Consider the following 27,050-nt stretch of genomic DNA (forward strand, 5'->3'; position numbering starts at 1 on the left):
GACATACAATGGAGTATAAACTAAGCATTACTCACTCAGGTCTGTCTGTCTGTCTGTCTGTCTGTCTGTCTGTCTGTCTGTCTGTCTGTCTGTCTGTCTGTCTGTCTGCCTGCCTGCCTGCCTGCCTGCCTGCCTGCCTGTCTGTCTGTCTGTCGCCTTGTTCACTTTAGTTTTTTGTAATATTATACCTCTGTTTTAATGTACAGCACAGTATTTCACGCCATATCATATCTAACTTCCAGGCGCGCCTCATGGAGTCGGGCGCTTCGCATGGCGTGTGGCATGCGTGCGTGCGCGTGTGTCTTAATAATGTGTCTGCATAAGCCAGGATGTGCATGAGATAACAATACACAACACTCTTGTATTCCTCATCGGGGCATGGTTTACCTGCTTCGTCTGTGGTGATGGTGAGCTCATTGCTGGCCTCACTCTTGCCGATGAGGTTCTTGGCGAACATGCGTATGTTGTACGTGGAGGAGGGATGCAGGTCAATGATGGTGGCCTGGTTCAGCTGGGGGGACACATCTTTGGTCTTCTGAGCTGTATCCCAGGAGGCTGAGCGGGAAGGGGGAGGGGGCAAGGTTTATTGGGGTTACCAAGGACGACGAGTCAGGTTTGGAAAAGGTCAAAGCCAGCTAAGTGCATTAAGGCTAAGGCTCTATTGAATTATTATAGCACTCTAAGACAAAGTGAATATTATAAGGGGTCGAATCTCATCCTGAGAAATTCAGCACGATTCAGCAAAAGCCTAAAGATTAGGACTAACATTAATGAGCCCAAACAGTAAAACCCGGGACTCTGAAAGTGTCAAATGGACCCGTTAAGGTGATGATGACATGATTTACCCGATTTATTCTTGCTCTCGATGTCAAAGCCTGTGATTGGGCTGTTGCCATCAAAGCCCATGGTCCAGCGAAGGGCGATGGTTCTGTCCTTCACCTCTCTGATCTCCACCTCTGGGGGGTCTGGGGGCTCTGGGACACACATCACACCGTTACTGTACACTGAGCACTGGCCTATTAGCAGGTTGTAATGTCCCATATCAACACATACAGTATACTAGCATATCGTTGCTCTTGGGCAGAAACATTGTATCACCCATAATTCCTCTTGTTATGTTTTTTGTTTTCATAAATTAATGCTATTGGTCATCATTTATTTATACTTTGTTGAAAAACAAAGTAGTGAAAATAACCAGTCTACAAGGCCACAACGTGTCACATCACAACACATTGTGAGCTTGTATTTTCACCATATTCATACAAAATAGGGATGTCTGTGGGGGTACATGCTTTAATTTCGACATACTATTGGTCCGACAACGATAACCTACCTCAAACCCTAACCTAACCATAACCGCAAGCACGGAGTATGCAGCGCATGTTCACCTTAATCCGGTCGCCAACCTTAACGCATGTTTGCCAACCTTAATCCGATCGTTTTCTGCATGTCGGTTCTATGGTATGGTTCTATGGTATGGTTCTATGGTTATAAAGCTCCTTTGAATTGTATGTCGGATAAACGTGCGCACGCCGTCTGTGGTGGGATGTCTGTGGATTTTATACATATTCAAACAATGAAAAATATTAGTAAGAAAGAACATGCAACTAAATAATAACTACACTGGATCCATTGAAACAGAGTTATTTTTTCCTTTTTTTCCTGAAAAGTAACTTTTTCCATCCGACAGCAATGCAATGTTTTTCTGGTGTACCTTGCACTGTGAGCTGAATGATTCCTCTGTCTTCACCAAATGAGTTAATGGCGTGGCAAGAGAAGAAGCCAGAATCCTCTCTCACCGTGGGCATAATCTAATGTTCAGCAAGAAATAGAGAAAACAAAAACCCCTTTAGAACTGTATTTGAGTCAGGAACACTCTTGCCATAGATTTAAACATTTATAACAACAAATGGGTTACAGTCATACAGTAATTGGCACTGATAGCTGAGCTCTTAAAGGACCACTTCACCACATTTCAACATCTCTTCATATAATTGGTCCTCACTAATGTTCATGATAAAATACCACGATTCTTTTTCCACTAGTCGCTTCTTTTGGGCATGTTTTCATATACCCGGTTGCTTGTTTCCCTCACAAAACCTGCCAGCGCTGGTCATGGTATACCTGTAAGGTGGAGATGACCTCGTCGGCCACCTCCTTGATGGTGACCACGTAGCGGCTGGTCTCTGGGTTGATGATGCGTTCCTCCTTCTCCCAGCGCACCATGATGGGCTTCTCTCCGTGGGCGGTGCAGCTCATCTTCTTCTCCTCGCCCTGCGTGGCCAGTGTGGTGTTGGGGTACGACGTGATCATGGCAGGGACTGAGGGAGAGACCAAGAGGTAAGTAGCAGATCCACAAGCTTGAAACTAATTTTGAATCCTGAAAAGTAACAGTTTTGTTTTTTTGGACACAGGTTTCCACGCGACATTCATACTAAAGTATGAATGTGTGTATATCACACAACACGATGCAACGTGATGCATTGTGAGTTTGTGAGATATTTGAAGTAGATGGGGAAAAAAGTCTTGAGTGTCAACATTTGCCAACATGACAAATGTTGGTATCGTTTCATGCACCGTTGTGCATTTCAATTTGCGCAACACTGCCAAACAATGCATCAGGTCAAAACAGAAATAGTGTTCTATAATTAAGTGCAGATAATACAGTGAGTTTGAAGCTGAAATGATTTGCATTTATAATGAAACTACTTTACTGATAGCTTAATGTAGCTTATTCATGATTTGACACATCAGAATTATCATATTCAATGCATCACATACCCCAGTAGCTTTGTTTATAATCTATTAGTTGTGCATGGAAAGATATCAGTAGTGTTGGGTAAATAAACCAATCTACTTCTGACCGGAGTCCAGACATCAAATTTTGTTGCCGGAAATAGCTGATCTACATGCTGGGTCACAGACAGGTCACAAACGCGTGTTGTGAGCTTGTAGATCTACTATTTATTTTCTCTGTATGTCTCTGTATGGTTACCCCAGAATAGGGGCGCTTTACTAGTAAGCAGCTAGGTCTAAGCCAGGTCTAAGACTCAATACTTTACTAGTAAGCAGCTAGGTCTAAGCCAGGTCTAAGACTCAATACTTTACTAGTAAGCAGCTAGGTCTAAGCCAGGTCTAAGACTCAAGTGGTTTAGTTATACTTCGCTTGCTGACAAAACCTGATTAGCTTAGATAAGCCACACCGCCGTACTACGTAACGGGGTATAAATGAAGCATTACACTATCACGCTGTGGTTTCAACATCTCTCTTAAGTGTGCATACATCCCTCCCTGTGATGTTACGCTGATGGCAACAAGCAGCCTTGGCTCGTATCTGAGGGTCCCTATTGGTACAGTAGTGCTGCTCAGACAACGCTGAAGACACAGCCTTAAATACACACTAACGATGCACATGCCTCATTACACCCACAACAGCGTGTGTAACACCCCCTCTGCTCCCAGACACACACACATGTACATGATGCACGCACACACGTATCCTCTCTTAGTCTGTCTGTTGCTCTTCTGCTCACTCCCTCACACAAACATGTACACGCCCGCGCACGCCCGCGCACGCCCGCACGCCCGCACGCACGCACGCACGCACGCACGCACGCACGCACGCACGCACGCACGCACGCACGCACGCACGCACGCACGCACGCACGCACGCACGCACGCACACACACACACACACACACACACACACACACACACACACACACACACACACACACACACACACAGAGTATGCATGATTCCGTTGATGTGATGGGAAGCGTCAGGCAAGGGGTTGCAAACATTTAAGCCTCATCTCTTATTCACTCCCCAGCCATTTGGAGCTCGGCAATGGAAAAGAACGCTGATTTATTTTGCATGACAAGTATGAATTTTTAGTGAGGCGCGTTTGGAAAAGTGAGGAGAGGGGGGAAAGAAATAACCCTGCTCTGGTGTTATGTAAACGTTATCGTTTTGGAGCAAAGCTACATTACTCTCATTTTGCTGTGCGAGTGGCTCAGAGGAGGCATGCACGCCAATGTTGTTGACACTACTGAGAGTTGAGATGGCATGCCTGGAACACAAACTGAAACTACAGAATATACAATCTGGAGTGAACTATAAAGAGTGCAACTGTGCACAAAGTGTTGGTTAATCGAAAGGAATGAATTTGTAAAGGTGTGTTGTGGTTTTTTAAATCTCCCGGGGGAAATTAAGGTGTCATAGTAGCAACAGGAGTAAGAGTGAAACAAAGAGTCAAAGACAAATCAAGATAAACAAAACAAAATAAAATAGGTATGTTTAGGTTGTGACACAAGACACAGTATCTGTATAGGTATAAATGTATGGTCTATCGCCAATAAATGTATGAACATCACTATTACAACTATCACCAATGCATATAATTATGAATGAGTCTATACAGTACATTATATCAGGAGAACGAATACAGTTTATGTACAGCCTGTAAGTAACTCTCTCATCAGTTGTCCTTAACAGGTCTCTCAAGGTTGCGTAGTGTACAGGAGCCAGTTGCACCACCTCAGCTCACACTAAGTTCAAACTTAGCCTAGTTATAGGTTAAATGGCTTGACTTAAAAGCCATTTAAGCTGTAACTAGGCTAAGTTTTGAACTTAGTGTGAGGTGATGCAACTGGCTCCAGTTCAAAGTAGTCCATGTGCACGGGCACCAAAGTCTGTATATTGGTGCATATTCACTTTTATTTATGGTGGGGATGTTTATAACAGTGTGAGATGACATTAGCAAACTAAATGTTTCAATGGTCTTTACACTATTTCATTAGTCGTCTTATAAACTTTATTGCACCATTAGTCCTCAAGGACCCAATTTGAAGAAGGCTTTCCAGATATTTTACTAGTTTCTGTGACCAGCAAATAATTGTCAATTATTGGGGGGGCGGGCAAACTCCGACTTCTAAAGTGAACGCGTATGGTGTCACATGGAACTGGGATTTATGCTAACAGCTAGCCGCAATAAATGAGTTAATGACAAAGAGAGGATAATACAAATAAATAAATGAAAACTCAAGCATAGGTGTGTTGCGAGACATGAGGAGGGCTTAGAGATGAGCCACACTGTACTATTTGGGCGAGTGTCTGTGTGTACTGAATGTGCATGATGTGTGTGTACTGTATATACGTTATATACGTTTGCAGACATGCATGTGTGTGTGTGTGTGTGTGTGTGTGTGTGTGTGTGTGTGTGTGTGTGTGTGTGTGTGTGTGTGTGTGTGTGTGTGTGTGTGTGTGTGTGTGTGTGTGTGTGTGTGTGTGTATGTGTGTGTGTGCACGTGCGTACGACGCGTGTGTGTGCATGTGCGCGCGTGTGTGTGTGTGCGTGCATGTGATGTGACATGCGAGTGTGTGTATCTGACTCTCTGAAGTGTTTGTGTGTGTGTGTCTGCGTGTGCAAGAAGCACAGCTGAGCCAGCCCTGAGGTGCACTTGGTGCTCCTGTAATTGCACTACTGATGTAAGTGTGTAATATGCAGCAGTATTGTTACCGTACGGGGCACAGTGCCGTACGGGGGTACAGTATTGTTACCGTACGGGGGCACAGTGCCGTACGGGGGTACAGTATTGTTACCGTACGGGGCACAGTACCGTACGGGGGTACAGTATTGTTACCGTACGGGGCACAGTGCCGTACGGGGGTACAGTATTGTTACCGTACGGGGCACAGTGCCGTACGGGGGTACAGTATTGTTACCGTACGGGGCACAGTACCGTACGGGGGTACAGTATTGTTACCGTACGGGGCACAGTGCCGTACGGGGGTACAGTATTGTTACCGTACGGGGCACAGTGCCGTACGGGGGTACAGTATTGTTACCGTACGGGGCACAGTGCCGTACGGGGGTACAGTATTGTTACCGTACGGGGCACAGTACCGTACGGGGGTACAGTATTGTTACCGTACGGGGGCAGGAGGTTTGGAGGTACAGAGAAAGGAAAGAAAGCAATGAGAGGCTAGGGTGTGTGTTGGGGGACGTTTAACCAGAGTGTCAGTTTAACTGAGTGAGAGTTATTACAGTTAAAGTAGCCCTCACATAGTATACTTTAAGTTCCTATTCACCGGTATCTCAATGAAAACCCTTTTTTTCTTTTAGATGTCAATTTAAATGTTAATGTTAAAAATCATAAAAATCTTTCTTTATTCTGAGGGCCCACATGTAATATCCTCACGGCCCAGCGGTGGGCCCCCGGCCCACAGGTTGGGAGCGGCTGCTGTAGAGTGTAGCAGCAGCAGCACAGTGTCCTGTTCCTCCACAACAACCCAGAGGGCACTGATGATACACACAGTATGCCTGCAGGGGATTGTATGGGGGGGGGGGGGGGGGATGAGGCTGGTTGCTGATTGGCTGCTCCCATGAGACAAAAGCCCCCCTCCCTCCACTACCCCCCCCCCCCCCCCCCCCCCCCTCTCTTCTTCTCCCAGGCTCCCTTTCACCTGGCCAGGTTACCATGCCAACCAGCATCGGACAGTCTCTCCTCTCTCTCCACACCCCCCCCCCCCCCCCCTCCCTCCCCTCCTCTCTCTCTTCTTTCTCCAATCTCTGCTCTTAGAATGGGCCATTTCTAGTATCCAGGAATAGAACATGGAACCTGGAATAGAACCAGGAATAGAACATGGAACCTGAATAGAACATGGAACCAGCCATTGATTTTCACGGGGAGTATGATGATTACACAATCGCCGCCCCGAATGTCGCAATGCAGAGTACAAAAAAAGAAAAAGGAAAGAGAGAAAAAAATGACTAGGAAACGCTGAAAATGTCTTTATCGGATGGTGTCGGCGCCGCTGAAAACAACACGAGCAGGATGGTACTTACTGTGTGTGTGAGTTAACCACTTGAGCCCTAGCATCCCTGTTCCTGAGGGAACATTAGCCGATCTACAAGCTCACAATGAGCTTGCAGATCTGCTATTTCTGGCAAGATACGACAGCGGACAAATTACAGAGCCATCTAAGGACCATTTTGTATAGAGGGCCTAAGTGGTTAACAATCTGAAATCGCTGCTGTTGGGTGGAAACCTTATATGTCCAAAACCGTTCCTTTTTTATTATAATAAAAAAAAAAACATTTCAAAATAGGGAAATAGCCGGAGCTTGTAGATCTGCTATTTCACTACTTTTGTGCGGCACTTGTATGATGAAGTATTAGGGCATTCATTTAGGGAAAAACGAAAAAATTGGTAACATGGAGATACAAGGTTTCTGCCTGATGGCAATGAAATGATTCCTCAATGGCCACTCTAAAAAAAAGAAACACTGTAGACTCAGAGAGTGAGACAGGCTCCAAATGGTCTACAATCTATTTTAGAGCCAGCATTTATGGAGCAAACTGGGCAGAAACAAGACATCCCCATCTGAGGCTTTCAGCATTCATCTCCATAAGCACCTAAGTTACTGTATATAAGGCGTCTACAGTATATAAATGTCCATATAAAGTGTTGATTTATAAAATGCTAAATACTCCCTTTGGGGGGGAAATGTGAGTGCTACTTTATGTACAATGACTGGCAAATAGGCCTAGTCTACTATGTAAAAGTGTTAATATTGTCATCATGTTGGGAGCCACAGAATTAGATCACATACAATACCATATTGGTAGATTTTATGAATTGCATTCCAACACATTTACAATTTAGGCAATTAGCAGAGTAAGCAGACGCTCTTAATCCAGAGCGACTAAGAGCATCTACTAAATTTATTTTAGTCACTTTCTCAAAAGGAGTTTCGTATTTCATTCCGGGAAAACCTCTTTGAATCTCTGGAGTCTGCTGGCCTCTCCTCTCTGCTGTTGAGCAAGCTAGCATCTTTGCCGCACACACCTTATGAAGTCCACGTCAGTGGCTCTAGAACGCCAGCCTGCATTTAGCCCGCTCTCTGTCACTATCGCTGCCTGGCGAGGGCCAATGTAGGCCACAGGGTGCCCTGGCTCAATCGTGCACTGGGGGGCAGTGGGCGGGAGGGGGCAGGGGGGGGGGGGGGGGTGACCAGACAAGGAAAGACGAGACAAGATCTCTCTAGCACAGTGGCCCCGAGGCACAGTGTAAGTGGGCACAGGGAAAAGACATGGTCTGGCGTGGGAGGGAGGAGGAGGGGGGTTGTCACTGCAACGGCACATAGATGACTGGTTCACTGGCTGCCCGCAACGTACTGAAATAATTCCTTTAGCTGCACAATTGGCTTGGATCATGGAGCATGATAGCAACGGTATGCCCACAGACACAGTGGCCTTCAGGCTGGTCAGGTGGGTGGAGGGCAATGCTGGACAAAGTACTCAACCCCAGTACTTTAGTCAGAGTATAGACACTCCTGGTCAAATATTACTCACCTCACCACCTAAGTGACAGCTGCTTGTTAAATTTGTACTTGAGTTAAAGTAATGAAGTACAAATACTTCAGCTATTTTCATTATATTTTAAATAGTGCTTAAGTGGTTAATTCATAATGTACCCCTTCCCGGGAATGTAGTGGAGTCAAAAGTACAACATTTGTCTTTGAAATGTTGTGCAGTGAATGAGTATAAAACAAATACTCAAGTTAAGTACAGATACTCAAGTAAATATTCTTCATTACGGTCAACCACTGGCTGTTTGGCTGGATAAATAGGAAACAAAACAAATGTGATTCTCCTCGCTGTTCCTCTCAAGGATGTTAGGATTGGGAGGCTGGTTCATGTGCGACCGTTTTTTCTCCAATTAAGTCTCATTATGTGCTTGGCTTTCATCGCTGTGTCTGGCTACATTATGACGTCTAATAGACTTGATTGGTCTTAATTGGCACTGATAAACACTGAGTGCTTGTTGACTGACTGATAGCATCCACTGTAGTAATGAATTGACTCAACTGCATCTGTTTTGGAGGTAGAAAAATACTTGGCAGGGAATTGAATAAGAATTATTTGTCTACTGTAATGAAAAAGCAAAAAATATATAGTGTTTTATTAAATCAATTAATATATAAACACACACAACCATGAGTTGTACGTCATTGTGTGCTGGTGTCACATGCCGAAAACAGCAGATCCAATCCAATGCCTCTCACCGCGACACATCGGGGGGCTTGTGGATCGGCAATTTTCGTCACGTAACGACACCATTGCAGGACAGCGTGTAAATAATGAAGGCGTGGCTGTGTTTCTATGCAGGATGATACATGGTTAGCTATAGGCATTAAGCTCCATTTATACATCGTGCTCGAAAATAGCCAACCAACAAGATCACAACACGGTGCAGATGTGCCGCATTGTGAGCTTGTAGGTCTGCTATTTTCCGTGCAAGACACCGTCGTGCGACCGAGTTAGGCATTAGCCTGTGTACAGACACTGATAACAATGAAAGTGCCAAGCTAGGACATCACAATAGCTGCAATTCATTTCCCCAAGAGTCCACCACAATAGCCTGGCAGGCTGGGATCTATCTAAACCACTGCATTAGCCCACAGGGGCCATTATTATTTTTGTAATCACTGCACTGCGTGCGTTGTAGTCACACTTGTACATTATGTCATGGAATTAAAGAGTGTGTCGTTTGTTGTGTTCTTCTGTGAACACAACAAAGTGCTGATGGTGTGTGTGTGTGTGTGTGTGTGTGTGTGTGTGTGTGTGTGTGTGTGTGTGTGTGTGTGTGTGTGTGTGTGTGTGTTTACAACCAATTGAGGTTGGATTGAGGTTGGTCAGGATCATAAATTTACATTTTAGGCGATTTCATGCAATTAAAAATAGTCAATACAAACTCAACGCAATGCAGTGCAACGTGTTGTGAGCTTATAGATCTTTTTATTTTATATTTGTATTATTATGTATTGACATATTCACCAAGTAATAAAAAAAACACATACACTAGTCGAAGGGATAAACCTGAAAAAGCTCAAGGGCTTATTTCCATTGTGGTCATCGAAGAATCTCAGGTACTTTCAATGGACAATTTTTTCGGGTACTCGTGTGTGTGCGTGCGGACTTGCGTCAGGGACCTACAGTATGGATCCTGCATTGCTCTTGCATCTATCGCTGGGTGTGTCGATCTGTCTACAGCTCGGTGGATAAACCGAGCTGAACTTGGGAACAGCCAATAATGCACGGTGAAGATCATACTATCCATCACGTGAGCACTTCAGCATGCGTCAGCTTGTGTGCTTCCCTAATTGGCTCCTAAGCCCTTTAAGTACACAGTAAAAATCCTTGGTATTCATTTAACTCTGTGTTTCACCCGTAAGGGTCCATTTGGTTACATTTGTATGGTCTCAGAATTAAATTAACATTAAGGGCTTCCACAGTGTAGCTGCTGCTGCTCAAGCAGTGTAGGCTGGTGATAAACAGCAGAGCATGTACAAGGAACATTAATATCTGGTACTGCATATTACTAGAGTAATAAACTATGATACTGCATATTACTAGAGTAATAAACTATGATACTGCATATTACTAGAGCATTACAATTATACTGCATATTACTAGAGCATTACAATTATACTGCATATTACTAGAGTAATAAACTATGATACTGCATATTACTAGAGCATTACAATTATACTGAATATTACTAGAGTAATAAACTATGATACTGCATATTACTAGAGCATTACACTATGATACTGCATATCATTGCTGTCTGGTAGAAAGGAAACCTTTTTGGAAAAAATAATAATCAGACTTCCAATATTGTAGATCCACTGTAGTTATTATCATTTAGTCACAAGGGTCATTGGTTCAATATTTATAAAGCCCAGAGACAGACTTTCACTTAAAACATTTTTTTTCAATAAGAGCAGATCTAAAGGCTTGCTATTTTTTTAGCTCGTAGGAGTGTAGGAGCGTGTGCCTTTGTGTGACACTGTAGTGTATGACGAAGCAACCATAAAATGAAAGTATGACCCTGTACAGAACATTACGTAAGGTATGGTATATTACAGAACATTACGGTATGGTAGCCTACTGCGTATTGCAGAACATTACGGTATGGTCCCCCTATATTAGACTCTGATTACGGTATGGTAGCCTACTGCATATTGCAGGGGGCTACCCTGCAATATGCAGCTGTCGCTCCTAAATCCGTTCTCTAGATATATTATAGCTCTATGACTGTGTATTGCAGAACATTACAGTATGGTGCTCTATTAGAACATTACGGTATGGTAGCCTACTGCATGTTACCACACAATTACAGGCCGGGCCTGGTGCCTGGTGCTCAGGGCCTGCGGAGGCTTCTGGGGTTAATGAGCTCTTTGTCTCTCACACACACGCACACACACACACACACACACACACACACACACACACACACACACACACACACACACACACACACACATGCACACACACGCACACACACATGCACAAGGGACCTGGAGGTGAGGTTATGTTCCAAGGGATCCCAGGGAGTTTCGGGTTACTACACAGACAGACAACTCAACTACAGGGACAACACAACTATCATAACAACAAGCTCACACTCAGGGAGATGAGCTCACACCTAAGGGAATGCACACACTTGCGCACACACACGCAAAATGCAAAAACAAACTAATATGGCTATTTTATGTTATGACAGTGCTTACTGCACACATAGAGATCTTGCAGAAGAACAATAGACAATCCTTTGGCACAAATAAAGAAAACAGATCAATCACCTTCACAGTGCACTGAGTGCAGTCAGTGTTTGTTCATGTCATTTAAGACATTGGTCCCCACCATCCCCTAGGGGTCCTTGAGGGAGTTCCAGGGGGTCCCCAACTAAATAATAGTTTGGAACCAAATGGACCCTTATGGGTCTGTAACTCTGAGAGTGTCTGAGAGGGTCCCTGGCATATCTTTTGTAATGGGGGGCCGTGGGCTAATGAGTGTCATTTTGGGGGTCCTTGACATGAAAATGTTTGGGAACCACTGATAGATAGATAGATAGATAGATAGATAGATAGATAGATAGATAGATAGATAGATAGATAGATAGATAGATAGATAGATACTTTATTTGTCCTTTCGGAAATTTGTTTTGTGCATAGCAGTCATCAGGATACAGAAAACAGATCACACAGTACATTGACTGTGTGATCTGTTTGTTTGGATATTTCTGATTTAAGAAAGCCTCATCAAAGAAAAATGAACCTTTACACATGCTTGTACGGTATGTGCCTCTCAGCATACATGTAGAGCAGATGCTATTACTTAATGGTCAGTTGTAGTAGGAAGGCCTTGGGAATGCCTGGATCGTTGCTGTCTGGCAGAAGCTTATATCAGCTTATATAGGTCTGCTATTTTCAGTGTGCGATGCCATCATGTGACTTGGGTTTAAATTAAAGAAGCAGGATTTGGTGATAGTCAAGAAAAGGAGAACGTTGTTATTGCTTTCATAGGAGTATATGAATCCATAAAAAGAAAACACTGGATGTGGGAGTCCGAAACTAGTGTTTGTATCGGTGAGAATCTAGTATTATCACTGACTGATAAATAATTTATCCTAAAATAATAATTTCATTTAGGGGGGGGGGGGGGGGGGGGGGGGGGGGGTTGGTTAATAGTCTAGTAGCCTCGGTACCAAGCCTTTTATTTCCGTTCGCATTGGCTCAAAAAATGAAAGCCTGGGGAAATAGGAGTGGGAGTGAACTACAGTGCAGAGGGGGGCGTCGCTCGAAATAATGGTGACGTCAGTTTTCTCCGCTGTTTTCTACCAGGGTGGGGAGGAACGGAGGGGGGCAGGGGCAGGGGCGGGCGATCGGTGAACCAATGTTCTCCAGCGCTTGCTCCATGCGCGGCCACCCCCCTAGACCAGAGTCACCAGAAAGCACGCTGGCTGGGCCAGGGTGGTCTACCATGGTTTGTCAGTTTTACTTCCTACCAGCAGAGGGCAGTATTCTTTTTAGAAAAAGGGAATGCTACCTCATAAAGGAGCATTTAGGAGCAGGCCCATGGTGTGCTATATTTGATAAGCAAATTGGATGAATTATGTACAGCTCAGCAAAATGTCTTGTTTGATTTCTGTATCACTGACTTTGGGGGGTGTACTGTATGTTTTGGGTGTGCATTTTAGCCATCCTGAACAATACCTAAATAAACTATAACCTGAAAACAAGGATTAGGATTGGGATGTCAACCTCCTGAAAAGAAAAAACAAACCAATAAACAAACAGCCTGTTTAGACAAACACATGCACACACCTATAGGAGAGGGCTATCACTGATAAAACACATGCACACACCTATAGGGGAGGGCTATCACTGATAAAACACATGCACACACCTATAGGGGAGGGCTATCACTGATAAAACACATGCACACACCTATAGGGGAGGGCTATCACTGATAAAACACATGCACACACCTATAGGGGAGGGCTATCACTGATAAAACGGAGATGGCCATTTATACTGAACCACATACAAAACACCCAACCTTCCTTATGCACATACATTTATAGAGCCAGAAACTAGGATAAGCTGTCTTAAGAGAGCGTGCAGTAGAGAAGGCGAAGACTAAATTATAAAGGGAAGAGAGGGGGAGGAATGTACATGGATAACCCAATCCTTACTTCCTCCCTCTCTCCCTCACAACCACCCGCCCCCTCACCCCCACTGCCCCCCCCCCCCCCCCTTCCATCCCTCAGCCCTCTTTTCCACATGGCAGACCCTGCCTGCATGCGGAATTCAGGATTTAATGGAGGGGAGCTAAGTCCTTGGTCACAGTGCGGATAAACACTGCTTTCTCCAAGCGATGTGGCGGTGGTGGCAGTGAGCGTTGCTTTCGTAGGATTCGCTCAGGCAGAAAGCGGTGCCGGTGGCTCCTGACTGGCACGGACAAAGCAGACCCTGACTCCAGAACATTTAACCTTCGACCTCTCAGTGCCACCCGCGGCAGCGAGCGAGCGACCCCCGAGCAGCTTTTGCAGACACCAGGAAGGTCAGCTGGTCAAAGTATACAGTAATGAATGATTATTTGAAGACATAGCTGAACACATTTGAGCTTTAATCATTTAGAGTCAGACTCTCTATACTTAGTATACTGGACGTGAGTTGGCTCTGTACTTGTACCGCTTTGTCCATATACACCAAATCTCTTCCCGCCAAATAGAAGGGGGGAGCTCTGGAGCTGTCCCTGCATAACCGACAAAATGGCTGCCATGAACAAGCCTTTGCTAGAAATGACTGCAGATCTGAAAGTCTTGACACTGAAAAACATTCAACTTCACATAAAGTATATGCATCCCGAAGAACTGCTAAGGTTTTTTTTTGTACAAATTAGGATAATCACAAGACTTACTTTTGACCATGAGGTACATGGATTTGCTGACATCGGCCCCCACATCATTGCTGACCCTACACAGGTAGAAGCCGCTATCTTCCTCCAGCACATGTTTGATGAGCAGAGAGCCATTGACCAACACCTCAATACGGAAACCTGAGTTTAGGGCTATGGGCTGGAACTGGGGCACGCCGGCGCCTGTTAAAAAGAATACAATGCCTCAATATTTGACATGAACAGGAGTAAAGATGTCATACCGGCGGTGGCCCGTGAAGTGTTCAGTAGGTGACATACTGTGAGGCAAGTCTAGCTGACACTATATCATGTATTTCCTCCTTTTGGAGCAGTGTCTGTGCAATCCTTTTCTTTTAACACGGCAACTCATGTTGTTTGTTTGCAGCTTGTGGAGGTGGATGCTTGCTTAGCTTTCAAATTCAACCTCAAGGCTGTGGACATTGTGTTTGTTGTGTTGGCATTCAGAAAAAGGAGGATCTACTCGCCGCAGGGGGAAAAAAAACATATTTTGCAATTCAATAAGGAAAATCTATGAGCGTCTGTGACATTCAAAGTACTCTTACTGAACCTACGTGGTTGTACATAGAACAAATGGGTATGATCTTGGTGTGTGTGATTTGTGAGCATGCATGCATGCATGTATACCTTTAGAGTACTCCCACTGGATGGTAGGAACTGGGTATCCCTCTGCTGAACAGTTAAGTATCACAGCCTTCCCATAGATGCCGTCCTGGTCTTTGGGTTGTACCACAAATTTGGGAGGCACTGCAAAGTCAAAAGTGTTATTGATCAGCCGTGTATATACTGGTATAGTGAAGTGCTCCAAAGGCAGTCATCTACTGCAGGGGTCTGCAAGCTTTTTTAAATTAAGTGCCATGTTTTTATTTTCTAGATTGTCAGTGTGCCATATCAACATTAATTAATTTTAATGACACCACATGAAGAAATCCAAGATATTTTGATTGTCCACAAATATAAACTTTGTCCTTCTTTTTAAATATTTTCTTTCACGTTGTTATAATGATCATTAGACTCAGGGCAATAACAGAGGGAAAGCAGAGGTTACAATATACAAAATACAGTAAGATTCATCCAAGATTCACACAATACAGTATATATCAGGGTAAATTACAAAGGAACTTTATGCAGAATAACCAGTCAATCAAATAAAATAAATCAATTGAAGCAGGAGCAGTCACGGTCAAAATTGTTTTGGAGTATTCCTTTGAACTGACCGAAAGATGGCAGGGAGCTCAGTTTTAAAGAGTTTTGGAGTTCATTCTAAGATGTTGGGCCACTAACATAGAAAGCTTAGTTGCCCAGCTCTGTCTGAGCTTGAGGAACCTTGAGCCTTAAGAAATCACTAGAGCGGGTCTGATAGGTGCTATCATTCAGTTCCAGCATGGAGCAAATATAGGCAGGCATAGTCCTCCCAGCAATGGCTTTATAAAGAATAGTAGCCAGTGTTTATCTCGCCTCTCAGTCAGAGAGGATAAACCTGAGTTCTCATAAAGTGCACAGTGGTACAGGAGGTACCATAATTATCACCAGTAGTCCACCGTAAGGCAGAGTGGTAGACAGTGTCTAGCCGCTTTTAAAGTGATGGAGCAACACACCTATAAATAATGTCTCCATAGTCCAGGATCGAGAGGAAATCTGCTACCTTTGATACATTTGTGTGATGAAAGGGCGTTCATTGATGAAAAAACAGTAAGAAGATACAAGTTTTCTGCCTGACAGCGACAACATGCCCAGGTTTCAACTTGACCTATGCCTCTGCTTTTGACATAACTTCTCTGTCACTAATCTTTATTGCCGGTGTGGATACGTTTTATCCCTGCTCCTATTCAGACTGCTCAGATTGAAGTAACATTTTCAATACAGGAGTTTTACTTGTAACATAATAATTTCTACATTGAGGTACTTTTACTTAAGTAAAACAAAATACATCTTCCACCACCGCACACTAGCAGTGCGTGCCAGTCTGATGTCTACCGTCTCACCTCGCACAATGAGCTGACTCTGATGCTCCACGGCGGCTGCCTGGTTGCGGGCGATGCAGGTGTAGTTCCCGTTGTGCAGCAGCGTCAGGTTGGAGACGCGCAGCGAGCTGGTGAAGTCTATGTTGTCTATGGTGACGCTCAGGCTGGCCGGGATGGGTCGGCCGTCCTTCTGCCAGGTGATGAAGACCGGCTGGTCGCCGGACATGACCACGCAGGGGATGAACACACGCTGGCCGATGGAGAAGCGAGGGAACTCAAAGGGGTGGATGGTTGGCGGGACTGCGTGAGAGGTGAGAGCACGTATTGTAAGACATTGTAAAACTGTGGCTCTCAAAAGTGGGGTCCGGGGGACCCGTGAGGGGGTTCCAGGGGGTCCCTCCAAAAAATAAACAAATTGTTAATATATCATCAAAATCAGTTTAACCACTTTAACCCCTGCATACACATAGCCAATCTACAAGCTCGCAAAAAAATCAAATCGCAAACGCATTGGGAGCTTCTAGATCTGTTATCTTTACAAAATTGAGAAGCACTTTATCTAAACACAAATCTAGTATGGGGGTATATTATGGACAACAGTCCTTTGTCTGAACTAGGCTTAAGAAGACCTGTCAACTTGACATCCGGGCAGCAGCTCCTCTGTGTCTCCCACTTTTCAGTTCCATGGACTGCTATTACGGACCCCCATCTGCAGATCAAGAGTGTGATTGCGGACCAGGCCTCTCCACGGAGCACGACCATGGATTGCTACTACTATACCACTACACTGTATGTTATCTTAACATTCTTATACTCTATACCACTATACATTATCTAACATTATTGTCATACAATTATTATATTATCTTACACTATTATATGTATGCATTATTACTACTACTTGTATTTGCCTGTATCTCCCTCTCTGTCTCTCCTTCTTGACCTTGCTTGACGTTTCTTCCAGTGAAGGGGGAGTTTTTCGTTACCACTGTCGCAAAATTGCTTGCCCAGGGAGGCGTATATTCTTTCTACGTCCGAGCATAGACATGGTAACGCCCCAGGGAGGGATGTTTTTCGGGTCTCTGCTCTACATGTAAAGTGGCTTGAAACAACTCATTTAAATTCTGATGTTTTGCATAAAAAATGGAGTGGGTACTAATATGATACGATGATAATAAGAATGGTTCTTAAATTCAATGTGTGTGTGTGTGTGTGTGTGGGGGGGGGGATCCTTTCCTTACGTCATTCACAAATTATCACTTGTTATTTAGACCAAAGCTTCACGCAGCTGTGGGTGACAGATTCGTTTTTGTATTACTTTTCCTTACGCAGTGAACCCGAATTCTCACTCAAACAACACCTCCAATTCCTCCAACCCCCCCCACCCCCCCACCCCCCTCTCTCTCTCTCTCTCTCTCTCTCTCTCTCTCTCGCTCTCTCTCTCTCTCTCTAGGGACACTGTAGCCATCGTGAGAAACAGATGCTTTGGAAAATTAATGATTTAAAATAGCATTGGAATAAGCAGCACTTCAGCGCTTATTTAATTCACAACAAAATAGGCATAATAGGCTCCTGGGGATTCCCCCCTCGGCAGTGGCGGAATGCTAAGCAGCCGCGAGGTAAATTAGCCAGGGCGGAATGGCGGGCATGGCTTCGTCTAGTGCCGTGTGATCCCCCCCCCATCCCCACCCCCCCCTTGTGTATGCACTCGTTAGCCACGCAGAGACCCCACCAAAGGAACAGAGGCCGGGGGTGGGGGGTTAGGGGGGGGGCGGGGGGGCCGGGGGTTTTAACATTTCAAATTATCGTCGCTGTCAGGTGGAAACCTGTCCAAATGCGATACGTTTCAGGAAAAGCTGCGTTCAGTGGATTTTTGTATCCGTAGTACAAGCTTGTTTTTCATTGGTTCAATATTTATAAAAAACACAAAAAATAGAATAAAACAATAGCAGATCAACAAGCTCACAACTTGTCGCGTCACAACACATTGTGAACTTGTACATCTGCTACTTTTGGTATACTTTTGTGTGAAACTACAGTATGACCAAATAGGGCCTTATACCCGCCCTCCCCCAAATAGGAACCATAAATAGTTTCAATATGGAGATACCAGGTTTCTGCCCCCACAGCGACATCATTATGCATCGTCAATGAAGGAGGAGAGCCTTCTGGGGTTATCAACATCTGACTCAGCCCGCCGCCTCAGCACTGCATATTCAGATCAGCTGATATAAGCCGGCCGTAGTATGATGATGATGGAGATGCCACTCTGCTATCAGTGATGTGGCGGGCTACATGGGTGCACAGCGTCTCATATTATACCAATAGCCCGTTCCCTATCAGTGTTTTGCTGAACACAGCATGGTTGACAAATATATAGAGGTGATGATTTGAACTGTTTATAAGGCGATGTGTGATTCAACACGTGTGAGTATTGGGGATCGTGGGTGGACGTGGATCGTGATAAACTCTCTCCATGCTTAAAGCTCTCAATGTGTCGCATTGCAATGAGTTGTAAGCTTGTAGTTTGGCTATTTTTGGCATGAGCATTGGGATATCAATGCTATCCAATCAGGAGAAAGACCTCCACAAAGATAATTTATCAGTTTCTATGTTGCAGTGTCTGCTCATTGTTAGCCTTGCATAGCCAGCCTTCATCTGCCTTTGCAATGCATATTTCCCCAGGAAGATTAAGTCTGGCCCCTCTCAATTGTGGGAGGACTTCACGGCCGAAGTGGTGACGAGCCAACCTGATTCGCCTGTAACCAGGCTAGAACCAACCAGGGCCCAGTATTCAAATAGGGGCGGGACATTGCAAAACAAAATCTAATACTGAAAGGGACGAGACTAAAGCCCCTTTTCCACTAGCAAGGTGGAACCAGAACTTTCCAGAATCTGAACCTATTGTTTTGGTTCTGGGTTTGTTTCAACAGCGCACAGCGCTGTACGGCCCGGTTTCAGACAAGGTTCTCTGAACCTTTTTTCAGTCCTGCTTTTGAGGTAGTACTAAAACCTGAGTTCTGGGAACCCATGGGCCAGCAGCGCTGCATGCTGCTCTCGATTGGTCGAGCCATGGTGACGTCACAGAGGAGACCAGAGCGAGGAGAAGCTCACAGTCACACAACACAACACCTCACATTTTAAACTCCTAAGAGCGACACACAGAAAAATAACCTGGAAAAGCACACAGTGGCCACAGAATTATTTAGAGACCTGCAACTCCTCCATGTGTGTGTCTGTCTGTTCAAGCTCTGCCAAGAGCAGCAAGCTGGTGGTAATGCGACGCATTGTTGCAGTTCTGTTATAGCCTCACGTAGCCAGCCTTCATCTTCCTTTGCAATGCATAGCCCCATGGCAGATATTCAGTTCAGTGATATCACCACGATACGCGACAAGGCTAGTTCTTTTCTACAGCTAGCCTCGCGTAGCGAAACTAATATCACTGCGTGATTAGTACAATTTACAATTTAGGCATTTAGCAGACGCTCTTAATCCAGAGCGATTTACAGTAAGCATGAATCCTACGTAAACTAACAGTGGAATATCTATCTAAGGAAACTATATGTGTATACACTATAGAGTGATATGTCTACATAAAGTGCTATTTAAGTTACATAAGTTGAGCCTGTGCATACGCCTGTAGGTCGAGGTCGAGGCCAGGGCAAGTACTACGGCAAGTGCTATGGGCTAAGATGGAGTCTGAAGAGGTGCGATTTCAGACTGCGGCGGAAGATTGTAAGATTGAATCTGCAGTTCTGATTGTAATGGGAAGTGCACTCCATAGTTTTGGAGCCAGAAGGGAGAAGAATTTGGGACGTGTGGAGCGTTGTCCCGGCGTTTTTAGCGAAGGTACTTCCAGCTTCCCTGCGTCGGCTGATCGCTACGTGAGGCTTGCTCGTTGTTTCTATTTTGTAGTGTATGCTCGTTGTTTTTGTTTCATCACTTCCAATTTCTCTTGTTTGTCCTGTATCCAGTATGAATTCTCTCTCCTGATTGGATAACATTGGTACCCAGGCGTACCCTAACCTGAAAATGTATTTTCTGTTTAGTAAAGAGCTGGAAAGATAGTCAGACTACTGAAAAAATATATAAAGCACTTATTTGAACCAAAAACATAAAATATTTTTTTAATTTACTGCTTTCTTTAGTTTTAGCGATTTTAGCTATTTCTTTTACAGGGGGCAGGGGCATTCGAACTTCGAATTTCTTTTACAAAATTTTTTAGCGATTTTTTTTTAATTTATTTATTATTATTTACCTACTAGACCCCAGAAAATTACATCGGGCCACAAAAGATCACATGATCGTGTGAAGGGGGAGGTGACAAACTGACAACTGAGCCTACAACACAGTATGGCAGCCCCCTATAGTACCCCCTTCACATTCAGCAGATCCTGTGATCTTTTGTGGCCAGATGTAATTTTCTGAGGTCTAGTAGGACTATAGTAAATAATAAAAAAACAAATCGCTATAAAATTTGGTTAAAAGCCCCATGTTCGAATGCCCCCGCCCCCCTGTAAAAAATAGCTAAAATCGAAAAAAACGAAAGAAAGCAGAAAATGAAGAAAAAAATAACACTCATCTTTTACTTTCTCTAATAACAACCTATAACATGAACCTTGGTTGAAAAAAACTAAAGTTGTCCTTTAAGTGGCTAATTGACAGATGTGTTTGTGGCCCATAGTACCTTTCACACTGACATGCACACTCTGGTGTGTGGAGAGCTGCGGCTGCACCAACACGTTGCACGTGTACTCTCCCTCGTCCACGTCCTTCTGCACGTCAAACAGCTTCAGCGTGCCGTTGTTCTCAAAGGCTCGCTGGCGGTGGTTGTATGGCAGCAAGTTGGAGTCCTTGTACCACTTGATGGAGTAGTACGGGTAGCCAATGACGCGACAGTGGATGTACATGTCCCGCCCAGCGATGGCAGTGAGGTTCTTCATTGGTCGTATGCTGGCAGGCCCTTAAAAAGTCGCAATGGAGAAAACACCTCTCTTAAAATGGTTTTGAGGCATGGTGGGTCGTGGAAAAGCATTGTGTTGTGTACTGTAAGTGTCTTGCGTGTTTCAGAACACTGCAAGTTTATTATGTCTTGATTCATTTTTATAAATCGAGGAATAAACTTAATGAGTCACAATCTGGAATTCCCAGAGTAGTAGCTATCTTCCCACCTGCGGTACCTCGTTCTCATCATCCAAAGCAAATGATCACATCCAAGTATCTCCCTGTGCCTCAACAAAGAAATCAATTCCAGCGAGCAAAGTAACAGAGATGCATCAATCCTTTTTTCCTTTTTTCATATTCCTTCTACTCTCTCTTCATACCAAATTTGCATCTTGCCTTGTCAGTGACGTGGAGGGGGGCTTATTCCTGGATGAATTAGGTGGAGCGTGTACCCTTCCATTTGAGTCTGAAGTGAATATTACCTAGTGCTCCCCACCTCTTCTGCGTCGGCCGCGATTACCTCTGACAAGCATTAGAGCGGAATGTTCCCTCGCTCCCCCCACTCACCAACCTATTATCAAAACCATTACTCATGTTCCCCGCACTCGCTCACACACACTCATGCAAAACCAACAGAATAAACCAATAGGCTTCCATAGCACCACATCCATGATGCTTATCAGAGAAAATTGACTATTAGGCTTTCCTTTATGAATGTACCGCAGAGGACAGTCTTACTGGGCTCTGTAGTGTACTTTGAGCACAGGCACATCCAGGGAGTTTGATACTCTCTTTAGCACGATTAAGGAGCCAATGACGTGAAGAAGCAGTCATTACACTTTCTCTGCAAATGGCACCTGTGGAGATTTATCTTCATCGCTTGGCTGCATTCAGCAAATCATGGACCCTCACATAAGAAGCTATGGAATCGCCCTGTTTAGCTTTAACAACATGCAAGAATGAACACAATCAAATTACGCACATCAGTATACAGCAAGTACCCTTCGCTCCGCAACGCAGAAACGATAATGGCATTGACTCTGAGGAGGGGTGGGAGTAGGGGGGGCTAGAGTGCCCCAGTATTACTGCTACACAACAATGGCAATCCAGCCAACCATCTCCCTGTAGAGAACAGATAGCTCCAGAGTCATACACGAGTACTAACTGTAAATCACCCTAATGGCGTCCCAATATAAAGCTATCAGCAGGTGTTAGGAAGGAAGCAGGGCGTTAGATAGGTTAATGTTGACATCGGTGACTGATGATAGGTGGGGGCACTCCAGGAGCCTGCAGAATCTCCTGCCCTATTCGGAATATGAAAATAAAGCAACGAGGCCAGTACGTCTCTCTTGTCTGACACATAGACTAGCAGCATGGATGTCCTGTATCACTAGATTATTCCCGTATAACTAGTTTCTAATAACAAGATCACTTCCAATTCCACTGTTTATCCTGTATCCAGTATGTGTTCTCTTTCTTAATGGGATAACTGGTATCCACACCTGAGTATTTATTTTCTGTAAAGAGTAAAGACATGGAGACCCCTATAGTTACTGAAGTTTCAATGAACACCCCGGAGCAAAACAAATCAAGACACGTGCGTGGATGTGCATATGTATATGTGATGGTGTGCTGGAAGAGCTGATCTGACAAGCACCTCTTACGTTTATTCGCGCCTGGTAGGAGACGGTCCCGGCCGAGTTGTTGCAGATGCAGCGATAGACGCCTCCGTCGGGGACCTGGGTCTGGCTGATGTTGAGGTGGCTGACCACGTGGCCCTCCGTGTTGGTGTAGTGGGAGATGCGGTGGCGGCTGTCCCGTACCACAGGCTCGTCGTCCAGGGTCCACGTCACCCGGGGCTCGGGCGTACCTTTCACCGTGCATGCCAGCGACACAAACTCATTGATGTTGAAGACTTTCTCGCTGAACGAGGACAGGATCTTGGGCGTGCCGTCTGGAAGGTTAAAGAGCAGGTTTTAGTGTGATGACATGCATAAAAAATGAAAATATCCTGAGTAATACACAGCAGTATATTTATATCCCTTATATACCAACGGCTAAGGAGTATGGGTAAGCTTGGTTGCTGGTAATGCTGGTTTCTTCTCTGGACCCACTATTGATTACCGCTCTAACCTCTTTATATTGGTGCATGGCCATGGGAGACAGATGCAGTTACTATGCTGACGCAGCTATGCAAACCTCTTTCACATAATCTAATAAGAGGGGCTTGGGCTGGGCTGCACAGCAGCAATCATTAGCACAAGCACATACTCTTTTAAACACATACATGCAAACAACCACGAAAAACATGCTTCTAATTACAAGTGCTGACCTTCCAGGATGACCTGAACAAAATCCTGGGCAGACATCTTGCCGTGCCTGGCAAAGCACTGGTAAGCTCCTCCGTCACTCTTGGCCATGCCGCCCATTACCAGGTTCTCCCGGTTCTGGCCTGTTATGCGAACACTGTTCCCGGGGTAGATGAGCTCTCCGTTGCGGTACCAGGACATCTGGTACTCCTCAGAACCAGTCACACTGCAGGACAGCGACACCTGGCTCCCCACGCTGCCCTTCACCTTCCGTGGGCTCACCACTGCCTTCAGATGCTCTGGAAGGGGTGGAATGTGGTTAAGTGGCTGACTTCCATAGTAATACTACGTAGCATCACCTGGCATAAAAACCATGCTAAAGATGCATTACAGTAGTGGGTTTTTTTTTCGAACAAGGACCTAGAAGAAGGAATTTATTTATTACAGTATATTGTGAGCTTATAGATTGTGATATACTTAGTTGCACACACCGCAGGCTATATCAGGTCTTTAGGTCATTATTTATTCCTACACTACACCTATTAGTTGTACTTTAAACATTTAAAGTACAATTTCCCACGAACCACCTGTAATTACCACTGGTTAAGAAACATTACATGTATATCAGTATATTTTTGTAGGCTATGCCAATATTAAGATCCACCACAAAAGGTCCACCACTGACCTTTGACGTGGAGGCTTCCAGTAACCTCAGCATTGCCGTAGCTGTTCCAGACCTCACACACATATGTCCCTGTGTCACTCGGTTGAGCCCTTTCTATCAGCAGGCCCGTCACACTCTGCCGGAAGCGCGAGTCGGGCTCGAGCGGACGGTTGTCCTTCAGCCAGCGGTACTTGGGTGCTGGGTGACCGGAGGCCTTGCAGGGTAACTCCACCCGATGGGACGCCATCACATCACGGCGCTCAAAGCTGTCCAGGATGTGGGGCGCTGAGTTGGTTGGGTCTGGAAGGTAGGGACGTGTGTTAATTATGAAGAGAACTTCTATAGCTTGTGTCACAGGTTTGACAGTGTCCCTCACTTGATTTGCCGTTATTGTTTGAATAACGCGTTATCACAGTCATCATCACCAATGCCTTAGAGTTATAAACAATACATCTAGCTCAGGTATTTATTGACATTATTAGGGATGTGTATGAAACATCATTCATACAAGTAATCTGCGGAAAACAACTGACAGACACAATACCTCTCCAAGTAGGCATTAAAACAGGCTGTTCATGGAGTGCCATTAACTTTGTTCTTGCCATCAATGGGTGGATTAAGCGGTTGTGTGACTGTGCCCCACCCAATGTGCTATCCCCAAACCCCGTCCAGGGTTATGCAGATGACGTACAGCTAGCATCTCGGGAAGAGTGTTATTAAGAATATGCTCTCTAGAACAGACTAATTTCTAGACTGGTCCGGTCTAGAGGCAAAAACACTAAGTGTGCTGTTCCCGACCAGAGACGTAGTGGTAGCAACCGCTGGTATAAGTCTCACGGTGTGTTTTAACAGCGGGAGAACAACGGCGAGCGACACATGAATTTCATTGGCTATCGCCTAATTGCCCGATATCGCCGGACGATGCCGCCCAATCTTTTCAGGCGACGTTCCTCCGCCCACTTTTCGACCGTCGCCTGTTCGCCTGCTATCGCCATAGTTGCTGGGTCCCATTGACAAATAATGCCCTTCCGGAAAATTCGTCTGGCTGTCGCCCGCTGTAAAATCGCACTGTGAGGCTGACAAAAGCCCTGAGTTTACCATAAACTCACAACCTATACATGTGTACGACCTACAGTACAGAACAGCTGTGCGAGGACATTTGCTTATTTGTCACATGTCAACCTCTCTTTTCATGGAAGAAAAGTAGGAAGAAAGTAAAAAAGAAAGTAGTCTCCTCATGCTTCAGTTTCACAGCTTTCTTATTTCAATTTCAGTTGGGATTCAGGTCAGGTATACTATCCACCCTTCTGATTTATTGGATGATGTAACAAACCGAGAGACAATTTATCCACACTTTCACATTTTCACATTAAGGCCTGGATGACTCTTTAGGGAGAATTAGCATTTGCATGTCGTTGCTGTCGGGCAACTTTTCTTTTTTTTTCCCCCAGTTTTTTTCCCTTGTAATTAAAGGCCTACTTCATCATACAAGAGTGTTGCACAAAAGGTGTGTGGTAAAACCTTGTATCTCCATATTTCATATTCGTATGCTTCTGAATTGGACATACAAGGTTTCTACCCGACAATGATGGTGTGCTGCTGTTCCGCGTACCTGAGACTATGAGGCGGGCACTATTGCTCTGTCGGGTGTCTCCTGAGTAGCGGTGGCGCGTCATGCATCTGTAGTTGTACAACCCGTCCTCCATTTGCACATCTAGGATGTACAGGGCTCCCGTAGACGTGATGAGAAACCGTGACACTGCAAAAGAACATGCACAAAAACAAACGGCCACATGAGCATAGTACAGAATTTTACACCACAGAAGAATAATCTTTACCACTGGTTGAGAACATTAGCATCATATGCAGGTGTACATAACAAGCTTCCTTGAGACAAGGAACAGTAAAAGAAAGTAGCAGCAGGTAGACTACTACAGTGTTCTTAAGGTGCAGTTCAATAGGCTAGTTCGTGCAACAGGTAAAGGTGCTAAATGCTAACCACATAATCACAAGTAAATCCAACTCAGGTATAAAAAAATAGCCAAAATACCAGTCATATAGTACAGTAAAGTACGTCACACTTCATTCTTCATTCATTCATCTACAGTACAGTGAGATTGTGCAAAGACAAATGGTATTATGTTTCTTTGTTTTTATACACTGAAATTGCTTCAAGGGAGGGGGAAAAAAGCCATATAATCCAATATTGGAGTCACTTAGCAAATATTTGCAAGTCAAGTGAGGTATGCGGCCCTGTGTGATTGTACAGTAGTCACCAAACATCTGCTGCAGCCCATTTAGCTCAGCACAGCTCGGAGCCACTGTGACAAGTCTGTGTGTTGTGTGGCTCTGTAACACAGCTCATTATCATGTAGCTCATCGTTCTTCTCTCTCTCTCAGGGGGGAACACTCTCTCTCTCTCTCTCTCTTTCTCTCTCTGTCTCGCCCTCTCTCTCTTGTGCTCTCTCTCTGTCTGTCTGTTTCTCTCTTTCTGTTTCTTTCACTCACTTTCTCTCCTTCAGACTAAAGCAGAGGGAGCGCAAGGATCACAGAGTGCTTTGATAAGGCATCGTTGAACAGGTCGGATGTGCTAATATCATGCTAATGTCATGCTAATTTGCAGGACCACATGGAGCAGAGAGAGGTGGCTGGCATTTTATGAGAAGTGATGTCTTATATGGCAAGTGGCTGCCAGGGTATTCCTGTGTCACTGATGATGGAAAAGCCCATTTGGGATGCACTCAAATAGCTCCTCTGTACGGTAGAATGACTCTGGAAGTGGTGCATAATATAGGCAGGGAATTCATAGCATGCACTGTATAGGGTGTTAAATAAGTCTCATTCCGTTTTTTCCTGTCATGACAGATCCATATATG

The 27,050-nt window shown here is 44.7% G+C and overlaps 1 protein-coding gene across 2 annotated transcripts in view; it reads right to left on the reverse strand.

Moving 5' to 3' along the window:
- dscama (Down syndrome cell adhesion molecule a) overlaps positions 1–27,050 on the reverse strand; it is a gene marked incomplete at its 5' end in the record, with an annotated part of 124,708 nt that overhangs the window by 25,074 nt on the left and 72,584 nt on the right. For both annotated transcript variants that reach the window (XM_079507391.1, XM_079507390.1), the window contains 12 exons: positions 388–555; positions 846–974; positions 1,715–1,811; positions 2,125–2,321; positions 14,279–14,458; positions 14,921–15,040; positions 16,279–16,557; positions 20,945–21,220; positions 22,859–23,155; positions 23,534–23,809; positions 24,196–24,474; positions 25,787–25,933. In XM_079507391.1, the coding sequence (XP_079363517.1) occupies positions 388–555; positions 846–974; positions 1,715–1,811; positions 2,125–2,321; positions 14,279–14,458; positions 14,921–15,040; positions 16,279–16,557; positions 20,945–21,220; positions 22,859–23,155; positions 23,534–23,809; positions 24,196–24,474; positions 25,787–25,933 (2,445 nt within the window). The remainder of the gene's footprint in view (positions 1–387; positions 556–845; positions 975–1,714; positions 1,812–2,124; positions 2,322–14,278; positions 14,459–14,920; positions 15,041–16,278; positions 16,558–20,944; positions 21,221–22,858; positions 23,156–23,533; positions 23,810–24,195; positions 24,475–25,786; positions 25,934–27,050) is intronic.

Source organism: Electrona antarctica, assembly GCF_951216825.1.
Source record: "Electrona antarctica genome assembly, chromosome: 8".
Lineage (NCBI taxonomy): Eukaryota > Metazoa > Chordata > Actinopteri > Myctophiformes > Myctophidae > Electrona > Electrona antarctica.